Below are 12,668 nucleotides of genomic sequence, written 5' to 3' on the forward strand. Positions count from 1 at the left end.
TACAAATTTTCTTAAATAACGAAATATACACTAGATTATATACAATATATTACAGAATATGAACAGGGATTGGCAGCATTATTAGAGACCATTCATTCAGTGAATTATACATTGGTAATTAAACAGAATTATTGACAGTTCATGAAAATGTAGCTCTCCATGCTATTTGCAATTTCTATCAAACACTAGAAATAATTTAGATTGAACATAATTTGTGACTTATCCTACATCCATGGTTGGTCATCAGGTTAAAATCAGGCATAAGAATACATTTCAATGGGGGAAAAAAAGGAAAATTTTGAAAGAAAGGAAAAAGTGAGTAAAATCAGGGCAAAAATGCTCAAAACGGGCTAAAAAGAAATAAAAACACAGAAATTTGGGCAACACAAAAAAAGGATTCCTTTTATTAAAAAAGGAAAATTCTCATGCCTGTAAAATGCAGTATGACCTATTTAATGCCTCTTCCCATTGCTCATTTGGTATCCTCAAGGCAGTGATGTCAGTGGCAGTGTGTGTTGCAGGGGTGCAGTATTAAATCATGTGTTTTGACTCAAAGGCAGTGTTTCTAACTGTTCACGCAAAGTACTGACATCACCATCTCGAGAGCCAAATGGGATAGACTTCTGTACCCCACTGGAGGTTTACTAGCAAGTCAAAGTTCAGGTGCAGAATTGATGAACTGCAGCATGTGTGTGTTACATGTATGTCATGCTCAGAGTGCAGTTGTTGTAAAACAATTACTACTCTTTGCACTTGACATACACATAGTGCACTTACACTGCAACTTAACTGAAACTGGTTATTATATTGTGTTCTTTCCATACACAAAACATAATGTGACCCGCTCTGACAAAACAAGGAACAAGTCGCATTTTTGACATTTCATGATTTGAATAAATATGTAAGCACTACACAATAAGCTTTAAAATGATACCAAAAGTATATAAATAGCATCAATAATTTTCAAGATATGGATAATTTTGTATCTGATACCTTGACATATTTGCCAAATTGCTATTCTGAGTAATGGGCCAATTAGTTTCCTGCCTTACACAGGATTGAATAGGGATTATCATGATAGTTCAACTGTCAATTATCGATTAAATAAACCTCTTTTTAATAAGTACTTTTAATGATTTGAAAGTCTATTCAGTCCCACAATCAAATAACATGAAATTAAGAATTCAAAATTTTCGTTTTTTTTATGGGAATGTCATCTTTATAGACCTATAACTCAAAAACATGTCTGGCAACTTGTTCTGGGTTTTGTTGGGAGCTGGTCACATATACAAACCATTCACCAATAAACAAAGTCCCCATGTTTGTATGTTGTAATATGTTGAGAATTCTCGCATATTCATACAGGCCAATCATTTGAACTAATCTAACAAATCACGCACAGTGTGTTTGTGGCTATCATGGAGTGGTATTAGGGTTTATTATCAGTTCCATGGTGCCTATGAAGGTTTGCGCAAAAGATGTCAAGCCTGCACTTGTGGTAACATGTGCAAAATGGGTGTAGTGGTTTCTTGCGCGTGCTTCATGGAACGATTGACCCTCATTTACAGATGATGCTGGACTTTGCTTGTTGGTGAATGGTCTGCATATTTTTTGTCTATGGTTCTTTATTTTTTTATATACTAATATGATGTACATTCATGTTGGCTCAATGTGACAACGGTGACAATTGTAGAAAGTTCCTGCAATCTTATTGGTTCTTATACAGGTTATATGATGCGCTATTTGACCAATCAAGAGGCGCATAGCAACATCTGGACTGATAAATTCTAAGCCCTAGGTAATTCTTTGTAAAATTTTAATTTGATTAAAATTTAGTATTGAATTGAAGTGTTTATGAATGAGAATCAAAGTATTGTTTTTAGCCATTGTCATGCATCTATTGTCTCGTATAACATGCGGGCGACATCATTATTTTTTGCATAAAACAACTTGGCTTCGCCTTGTTGTTATACATTGGTTTGTTTGCTCCAATGGTTTGTTGTTATACATTTGCTTGTTGGCTTCACCTTGTTGTTGGCTTCATTGCCTTGTTGTTATGCATTGGCTTGTTGGATCCACCTTGTTGTTGGCTTCATTGCCTTGTTGTTATACATTGGCTTGTTAGCTTCACTTTGTTATACAACTTGGCTTCGCCTTGTCATACATAAAATAATTTGTTACATGTTATATGAGGAGATAGATGCACGACCGTGGCTAAAAACAATACCTTTATTCTCCAAGTACATTGTGCAACAGAATTGTGCCCGAAACTGTTGTTTCACCCCATGCTCTTCTTTGATAAACATAATGGTCCGATTCAAGGGCTACATTTTCATGACTGGTTATTATTATTATTGCCTATCACTATCATACATAGCTTTTAAAAGTGTGTAACTCTCTTTGTATCTTGCTTGGTTGGACTGAGCTGCATCCTTCCATCTGTGAAAATAAAATACACAAATAAAAAAGTTTTTTTATGAATCTCCATGTGACCAAGAAGTAATCACCAACCTGACTGTTTTAAAACCACCATAGCAGCCATGTACTAGATTTGTAGTGGTTTTGGATTTGTAGCACCAATGGTCACCATTTTGAGTAGAACTGACGACCAGCAACCCTACCCAGGCCTTATTGCCAATGGTCATTGAATGGAGCAAGAACTACAGACCATCAACCCTCCCCAGGCCTTATTGCCAATGGTCATCGAGTGCAGCAGAACTACAGACCAGGCCTATATCGTTTAAGTACCAAATGAACAGGCTTAGGGGTAGGGATGAACTTTAACACCCGCCCAGATGCGGGTGACTTTGCTGTTAGGCAGGTAAATTTTTAAAAGTAATTTGACAAAATGTACATGTATAGTACAGCTGTGCCCTTTTGTTTGTTATGTAAACAATACTGTCCAGGGTACAAAATGCACTGCATTGGTTGAAAGTTGGTGTGTATAAGAAAAATGTTGTGGTATTTTGACTGGAGGGGACCAATCGAAAAGTGCTCCTAAACGTAAAGGCAAACAAAAAACAAAAACAGAGGTATGAATCAATGATTGTTCTTGTGATGTTTACTGTTTTAGCCAGTTGCTGATAATAATTATATTTTTTTGGTTTGGACTCAATAAGTTCATCATCTACCGTAATTTCAAAAATAACTTACTTGTGCCTGCACTCCTTCCACCTCTCCAGATGATTTTTCAGCATGACATCATGGGTTGGCACTTGTGATGTATCCTGTGTATAAATCAGACAGGCAGGATGAACAAAAATCACAATTCCAATTAACACTAACAGACACTTATATTTTGCCATAATCACACAAGTTAAGAGTACTTTTTCCAACACTAGCAATATGTACAGGTGTCTAAATACATGTTGTCAAGCAAAAAAGCAAACTAAGACAGTACCAACTGACCAGCAGGGAAACTTTGAATGGATCTTAAAAAGATTCAAGTAGTGTACATAACCAAGGAAAATAAATGTTAAAAACTGTTTGATATACATGTATGTACAACATCCAAAATTTAGGGTTAAAAAGACAAAACACCCGACGTTTGGGAGCATAAAAACATCCCTTTACAAGGTAAAACAAGTAGCACTAGTAACTAGCACTGCAAGAGATTAAAATCGTTTTTTGGGGGGGTCAAGTTTCATTGTCGGAGGTAATAAATAGCTTTGACAAAACCAAGTAAACCAGCTCACTAATAATAAAACATTTTCTGAAGGTGTTCTCTAGCTTATGTATAATGGCGTACACCAGTTTTTTTCCAAGTGTCTTAATTTTTACACTAGAGTTTAACAGCTTTCTTTTACAAGGGTAGTAATAATAACCTATTTGGTACAGATCACACTATACTCACTGCATGGATATCCAGTTCTTCTGTTGGCTGCGGCACTGGTGAGGGTATCCTCAGGTCTTGTCCTTCTTCACACACTTCACTTGCTAAACTTGACGGCAGCGGCATTTTGTAGATATTGGGTATCGCATCTTCATCCTGCATCATAAATATTGTAAATGGTACTCATTTTCTCATCTTTATTTCATTCAATTTTAAATCCAACAGCAAAACAACAAACACAAACATTGAATGAGGAGGTACTCAGAAGGCCGAAAGTGATTTCAAAAAGAAGTAACTCTGTTCAAATACTATACGTGTTGGTTGTCCCATCACTGCAGATGGAATTAGACACTTTGGTACATGGATTCAGAAACAAGACTGGCATGAAATCCTTGAATGCAAGGGTTCTCAGTGTAAAGTTGATAGGTTTATGCCATGCTTGATTCTGCTTCTGAACAGTGTTTCCAAGTTAAAAAGAAAAAAATTACAATAGTAGTAAGCCATGGATCACACCATATAAACGACAAATGGCTTTTGAGGTAAACTCTGTTGAGTAGCGTAAATTACGGAAAAAGGTTCAAAGAGAGATTAATAAAGCTAAGTTTATTTATCATGCTCAGAGAATTAGATCTCTCCAAAAAACTGAGCCCTGTAAGTGGCACTAGAAGATAAAAACGGTCACTAGCAACAAATCTGAGAATGTCCCAGGTATTGATGATGATGACTCTACAGGTAAGGCTAACACTATTAACAACATGCTTGCTAGTGTGTCAGCTCACATTGAGCCTCTTGTCCTGGCTAAGCTTCCTGCTTATTTACCTGCAAAAAAATCCAGTCCCTCACCTCTACCCATGGGATGTTTACACTGAACTTAAGAAAGTGAATCCATCTAAAGCTGGTGGCCCTGATGGGTTTAAACCTCAATTGGTGTGTGAATTTGCTTATGAACTCAGTATTCCACTCACAGATATTTTAAATTCCTCCTACAAATATGAGGGAAATGTGCCCACCCAATGGAAAAAAGGAATAATTGTTCCCGCTCCTAAGACCAGCCTTCCTAATGTTGAAAAACTCAGGCCTGTGTCTCTCAAAATTGCTGAGGGTTTTATCTGCAAATGGATTTTGGAAGACATTAAAGATTTTATTGACATCAAACAGTTTGGCAATGTTTCAGGAGTTTCTATCAGCCATTATTTAGTGCATGCATTTTCTTCACCAGGGTGCACAAAAAAACCCACAACGTTGGCACTTTCTTTAGTAGCAGTATTTCTTCGGTTTCCAACCTTGAAAAGTAATTTGGGACCTATAACTTTTGACAAAAAAAGTGTTTTGGTAAACAAAATATGGGACAATCCCAGGTAAAACAGGACAGTTGGCAAGTATGTAGGAGTTGAATTCACTGACATATATGGGCTATATAACAGTATCAAACACAGAGCGATGCATTGACTTTCATAGTCCTGTCGTTCAGTGGCATGCCACTCCACTTGCAGAAAAGTACAAGCAGCATGATGAAAAGTCACACAGTTCAGCGGCATGTGGTTGAAAGTATGAAACATTAGTGTATGATAATAAGAGTTTGAGCCTGCACGGTCAGGCAACTTTGTTTGCATGAAGTAATTGAATATTAGTTTGATATGGGTTGTCTTGGACCATAGTAGGCAGCAATTGTCTGTAGAATGTGGCTTATGGGTTCATATCGCAAACACTACTGCAATGTATTATAGGTCTGTAAAGGAAGCTTAAAATTGTGAATTAAAATTAATCGCACATTTCTCAATTTTATAGGCCCTTCTTTTCTATTACCATACAGAGCAACTCTGATTCCATGCTATAAAACCCACTTGTGTTCTCACAAGATTGGAAATATATCAAGTTAATTGTATCAGCACACACACCTGTTCTTCTGAATCTTGGAGTGGATCTGGAGATGGTGTTCTGGTTTCATCTTTGCTGGTTTTGTTTCCAGATGGATTACTGTCTAACCAGTCACGGCAGACGGGGTATAGAGAGGAGTTGCTACGGAACTTTGCCAGGTCTACACTGCGATCAAAAAGCTTCATTACATATGAATCTGTGGATACAAAAACACATTTAATTATTTAGTATGTTGTTTTAATAAACTTTTAATCCCCTCAACTCCAACACATGCACATTGATCAATCATTATTGAAGTACATATTTCTAATGTAGTACATTAACAGGTCACCCACCTTTAATAAACTTTTAATCCCCTCAATACTTCAATCCCCTTTAATACTACACATGCACATTGATCAATCATTATTGAAGTACATATTTAGTAAATTAACATAGGTTGGATGACAACAATTTTGCTATTTGACTTTCTACATTGTAAAGTTGAGTGACCTGTTCAACAGCCCCTAAAGAAATATTGAGATATTGTCAATGGAAGAAAACTATTCAACTTTTAAGGCTAATATGTCTCATTAACATGTTAATGAGCAAAAACATGGTAGCAGGTTGGTATATAATGTACCACCCATGAGAGTTTACTGTTCTACAGGCCACTGCAATACACATTTTTTCATCTAATATCTTAATAACTGCTGGAGCAATTTCTGAAAACTTTCAAAAACCTGACCACTCACTTTGTTTTGCAAGCAGTAAACTTTGCAAAAACTGTCATTTGGCATTTAATTTTTCATTTCTGTAGGCATGAACCTGTTTCAGGTTTCAACTTTTTTTAAACTAACCACAGTTTAACCACCACAGATGAACTCGACAAAATAACTTACGTTGTAATTTGGATGCATCAATTAGATCATGGTCTATTTGTGACGACGGCAGTTCACGTTTTCTCCTTTTCCTTGATTTCACTACTTTCTTTGCCTGTGGCTGTTCTGGTACACCAGGATAATCATCATCTGGTTCTTGCCTGTTTGTATAATTAATGGTTGTAAGGATTATTTTGAGAGTTAACAAGAACTTAGTTACATTATAACAATAAATCAATTTAATTCCTCTTCTGCCTGTCCTTTTAGTTTTCTATTAGTTTGCAAAATTAATACCTTACAGCTGAAATATTATTACAACTGCTTTGACAGGTTTTGAAATCTGAAGATGTGATGAAGTACCAGTATACTATGATCAGCTCGTAATAGGCGAGAATTATTCGCTTTTTGTTACTGCACAAGTCAATAAAGACCCAACTTACACTCACGTATATTTACAAAGTGTAGTTCGCCTAAGTATTGTGTCCAACTGTGTGTACGCCACTTCATATCAATCCACAATGTTATGAGTCCACCTATTACAAGCTGATCAGAGTATAGGCCAGATTCCCAAAACAAGATCATCGTAACACATATTTGAACCCCATCAGACTTTAAGTCTATAAAGTTTTCATTAACATTATAACTTCTGTGGATATACCGTAAACGTTCGCCTAATGGCGCACCTGGGCTCCTTTGCCTTGGAGTAAATTTCATGTACAAATAGAGAGCTCCCTCCTCTAAAAATCCCAACAAGAATTAAGGGTATATGTGCCCTTATTTGCTGGTGGGATTTTTATGGGAGGGCACTTTTAGTTTGTGTCTAAAATTCCAGTTATGTCAAGGAAGCCCATAGCGCCATTAGGCGAACGTTTACGGTATGTGAATGGACAGGGAAAGGATGAGTTAGGATTTCATTCAAAATTGAAAAATAAAAAAGTATGGTATAAATCTTACTTTATAACTGTTCCATCTTCTAACCTCACAGCTAGAAGATCATCTGATGCCTTGCTGTTGGGGGAAATTCAAAGACAAATTACATGTATATCAATGTACATTTTATTTTCATTTTATAAACATATAGGCCTACTGTACACATGTATGACATGGGATGAGTTTTGGGTGCAAAATGCAATACTCACCATGCTGCCTTGTACTATCATTATCAATTTTTGTTTTGAATGACCGAGCAGCTTTTAATACCATGTTCATTATAAATAGTGTCCATCCCTGGCTAATTAGTAAATATGTAATAAGACATGACTGTACCTTTTTTAAAATACACACTTTGAGGTAACCTTTGGATACATCACATTTGCATCCTGACTGCTCATATACTACATATATGTAGGGCACAACTGACCGGACTGTGTCTTGAACCAACCCAGATTGGACCGACGGTTAAGGTTAGTAATTTGTGGACTGGTCCAGCCTGGTTCTGGAAATCCAGTACGTAGCTGAGTAAGTAGGCCTACTTAAGTTTTAGTATTGTCCATGAAATATGGTCCAGATGTTGCACAACTCAAAAGAGGCAAATGTTTCAGAGCTAGCAATATTGTAAAAATTGACATTTTTTATACGTATTTTATGTGCTTTGCCAATATAACTGTGAATCAGGATGTGTGAAAAAAATAATAACAATAATAATAATAATAATAAAAATGAAAGAGATTTATATAGCACATCATACAGCTGTCTCGATGTGCTTTACAGAGCACATACATGTATGTACATAAGTAAAAACTAAATAGCCCAAAATGGGCTTAAAATCAATAAAATTGCATAAATTTTGGTCACAAAAAATCCCGAAATTAGGAAAAATCCTGAAGAATCACACCCCTGGTGAACTGCCCCATTTGCTTTTAAATTCGCAATTTTAAGCTTCCATAAATTGACCTATACATAAAAGGATATATTCACAAGTTGCTACTTTCATGAAAAGCACAAAAATAAATGTTGCACGAATATTTACACTTAATTTTACAGTCATGGCAAATTATAAGAGCACCTGATACCTATAGACTAAATTCTACCAATATTCTTTAATCACTAGGAGTACTAGTATCATTTAGCTGTTTTTGTTGACCTGACTTCATATCCAAACTTATTTTTTGTGTACATATTCATGATTAAATAATCTCAAAAAATGACAGATCATGCATATACATGTATTTTGCGTACTGACCTTTCTTCTGCCTTTTCTACTAAGCCTTGGAGAACACCTTCTAGTTTGTTTCTTGCACCTGATACATCACTACTCTTGCTTTTGCCACTCATCTTTGACACCTGTCAAAAAATTAAATAATGAAAGAACATTCTTAGTGGATGACGGCGTGGTTTAGTTTATTCATGCATCATGCATAGTGTACAAAATTTCATTAGGCAAAAAAAAACCTTTGTCTCTGCTTCCTTCAGGTCAAAACCCTAATATTATAAGCGCTGACGCTGTGTTTCTTTTCTTTTTTTTCTTCTTTCTTTTTTTACATTTTTGGGCAATGCGAATGCGTTTTTTTTCCATCTAAATGTGACAACACCACAGTGCAATGAAAAAAAAATTATATAAAATAATGTAACAAACCACTACTTCCATAAAAGAGGACTTTTTTTATTTGGTATTAAGCTTCATTTAATATCCTCCGCCCTATGCAGGGCCCATTGGCGTATACATGTAGGGCTGCCGATTTTCTGTCTGATTTTGACACAAACATGTTTATTTGTGTATTTCCAAAATTCCAAATCCTTTACCTGGCAGTCAAACTTTCCGTGAACAGCTGCAAACCGAAACTTGTGCAAAGCCAAGTACATGGATCGAATCCATGGGTTCCTACAGTCACCCATGGAAAACAGGGTACTGAAAACCAGTACCGGTACAGCATGGGCCATGAGTTGGTTTGTTTACATTGCAGTAATTCCCTCAGAATAGTCAGATACAGATTCTGTTATTATTTTAATATTGATGTCACGTGTCCAATCTCATATGTTACCAGATTGATGTAGGCTTATTGTATGTTTGAAGGAAAGAAATTGATTTCGGTGGCCATTTTGAATTTTTGGCGGCCATTTTGAATTTGTAAATTGACCTTTTCGGTAAATCCCATAAGGCTTTGCGATTACACCTAAGAACTCGTCATTCTGCGTCACGCCGCTCCGCGCCGATGCGCACATCGTTTATCGAACATCGTTACTGCGCATTGCAAGTCGGCGTGACGTCAAATGACGAGTTCTCAGGTGTACTCGCAAAGGGTTATGGGATTTACCGAAAAGGTCAATCATTAATATTGGTGCTACTGCATGCCAACATGACAAAACTACTATAACAAGCCTAAAACAATCACTACTGTGCCAATAAAATCACATTGGGAAAGGGCAGTTGGACAAATATTGGAAATATTTTGCCAAAATGGGCGCCATCTGCTGCATCTGGATTTTTGTAAACATGTATAAATATATGTTACTTGGGACCCAAACAACATGCTAGGATAGGTGGCACATTGTCTTCATCAAAAGGCCACGGGCCTTAAAAACCGGGTAGTTTGCTGCCCGACTAGATAATGAATCAAGAATCAAGAATCAAGTGTATTCCAAAATGTGCCTGTTGTGATGTTAATCTTTAAAGTGGTCTACAATTTAGTTAGTTAACACATTTGCTAGTCAGCCAAATTCGCCTAGACTGGGGCCCAAACACGATACTTATTTACAGAAATTTGAAAGAACAGATTGGACAGCCTGCCTGGTCAAGGAAACCTACATAAATATGTTGTCTATAATTCATTCTTCACTTGACCCAAATACAGTATATGATTTTTTATGGCGATGAGACACTCGCACATAAAAATTTTAGAGGGATTTTGATCAATAATCATGAGACTAAGATCTAGAAACACCATCGAAATTCCGAAATGCTGTTTTGTTAAGCTGAATTTATACTCGATCGCTTTTGCAGAAAAGCGATTTTCACGCATGCTCAATGTTTACTTGCATTTCCAGAGCGTTAAGCCGATCAATCGATTCAAATCGCCGAGGCAAAAACGACGTCGCTTTTGCAAGTTGAAGAAATCTCAACTTCCCAGCGATATCGCTTGACACGTGAATGCGTCAACCAATCATATACAACCAACTGGATCTATTATTTTGCTAATTAATTTACCTTTCTCGATTTTTAACTAAAATTCAAAGCAATATTATTGACAGCAATTGTCGTCTGCAATCGCTATCGCCGTGATAAGTATAAATGCAAAAGCGACGGGCGATGCATCACAAAATTCGGCGATTGCAAATCGCTTTTTCAAAAGCGATTAATCGCATCGCTCGGCGATCGAGTATAAATTCAGCGGGAAATTCAGCTTTAGCTGAATCTTTTTGATGAAAAGTCAATCTTTGACAAGATTTAAGATTTTCAGTTTTGGCTTTCTTTACTCCAGGGCTTTAAATTTGATTTTTAAAATGATGCAGTTTGATGGTAAATTTGAATTCACCTACATGTGTAGCATACATGAATAATATACAATACACATGATACAAGCATATAGGGACAGGCACATCTGAGCGAGGGCGCTATTTATTTTACTTGATAATAAAGTCATGTAAATCTGTGCCATTTTGTGCCACCATTTTTGGAGAAAATTATGAATAAAACCAAAATGAATCGTTTTCAGATGCTCTAGTTTGCATTGACAACAGATTCAATGCTTTAGGAAGCAGAATGCAACATTGACTTCACTTTTGAAAAAATATTTCTGTGAGATATGCCTTGGTGAAAATCACCGTTTTGGTCAAAAAGGGGTCAAAAGGGGCATTTTGGGAAAAATTCTATTTTGACCCAAAATTCATCTTCTGACAAAAGGGAAACATGGTTTGACAAAAACTTTCATGATTTCATCCTTTTCACATAACAATTCCAGTTTACTTATTAGCTGGGAGAAAGCAATTTTTTGTTATCGCTTGGAAAAAATCATTGTTTTTGCCTAAAATGGGCCTAAAATGGCCAAAAAATTGCAAAATTTGACCAAAATTAGCACAAAAATCACATTTTTACCACCTTAAAAATTGAATTTTCATACAAAATTTCACAAATGTGTTGGAAATGATAACATACATAATATTCAACAAAAATTAGATAAAATTACAATGAAAACAAAAAATTATCAAGTCCCCCGGCCCCATGCATGCACTCAGGACTATTATTAAGTTAGGTAGGCCTATGCTAGATAAATTCAAATTTGCCATCAAACTGCATCATTTGATATATCAAATCAAAGCCCTTTCAAGAGTAAACAAAGCCAAAACTGAAAACCATTTTTTCATAGCACTTTCCGTAGTCAAACAAAGATTGACTTTCATCAAAAAGTTTCAGCTAGCAAAATTCCCCAAAACGGCATTTCGGGGGTGTTTCTAGATCTTAGTCTCATTATGATAGCAGCTTTTTCTAATGGAACTGCTATCCAAATCCCTCTAAAATTCCATGTGCGAGTGACTTATCACCATAAAAAATCATATATTTGGGTCAAGTGAAGTATAGAAAATCATATTTACAATGTATGTACGTTTCCTTCTTCGGCCAGTTGTTTTAAATTTCTATGTAAATATGCATTGACATTGTCGGCGAATTTGGCTGACTAGCAAATGTGTTAACTAAGGTTTGCCTGGCCCGGTTACCTAATTAATTTAACTATAATGGCCCAATGTTCCGACAGTAATTTCGTCATAACTTCACTTAGCAATACAGTAGAAGATTGATTTTGGTGTCAAATTGCTTCTGAGAAGTTCTCTCTTCCAATAAACAACAATTCATGTTAATAGAATTAATTTGAAATTTTTATGCCTGTCCCTTGACAAGAACAACACAAAATGAACAGAAACGGTAAGCTTAAATTATTATTAAGGCAAGCTGCCTATCCCGATCCGATCTTCTCTCTCTCTCTCTCTCACTCATATTCATAAACAAGGATTATAAAGCTTAAATTTGCCAAAATCGTACGAGACGACTAACATAGCAAGCTGCAAACTTACCAGTTTCGACTTTCCTTTAATAGTTTAGTAAAAACTCGACTTATTTTCAGATTGAATTTTCCACCTACTGTACATGTACATGTGCGGTCAAT

General features: G+C 36.1%; 1 protein-coding gene across 1 annotated transcript; it reads right to left on the bottom strand.

Annotated features, from left to right (window-relative positions):
- Positions 1 to 765: 765 nt before the first annotated feature.
- On the bottom strand, positions 766 to 12,664 carry LOC140148420 (protein lin-37 homolog). The gene is made up of 8 exons (XM_072170352.1): positions 12,577 to 12,664; positions 8,753 to 8,853; positions 7,525 to 7,578; positions 6,592 to 6,731; positions 5,731 to 5,906; positions 3,854 to 3,988; positions 3,154 to 3,227; positions 766 to 2,439 (listed from the first exon to the last, which is right to left on the bottom strand). The coding sequence occupies exons 2-8, from the start codon at positions 8,842 to 8,844 to the stop codon at positions 2,352 to 2,354; spliced, it is 759 nt and encodes a 252-aa protein (XP_072026453.1). The 5' UTR covers positions 8,845 to 8,853; positions 12,577 to 12,664; the 3' UTR covers positions 766 to 2,351.
- Positions 12,665 to 12,668: the final 4 nt, after the last annotated feature.

Source organism: Amphiura filiformis, chromosome 3 (genome assembly GCF_039555335.1).
Source record: "Amphiura filiformis chromosome 3, Afil_fr2py, whole genome shotgun sequence".
NCBI classification, from domain to species: Eukaryota; Metazoa; Echinodermata; class Ophiuroidea; order Amphilepidida; family Amphiuridae; genus Amphiura; species Amphiura filiformis.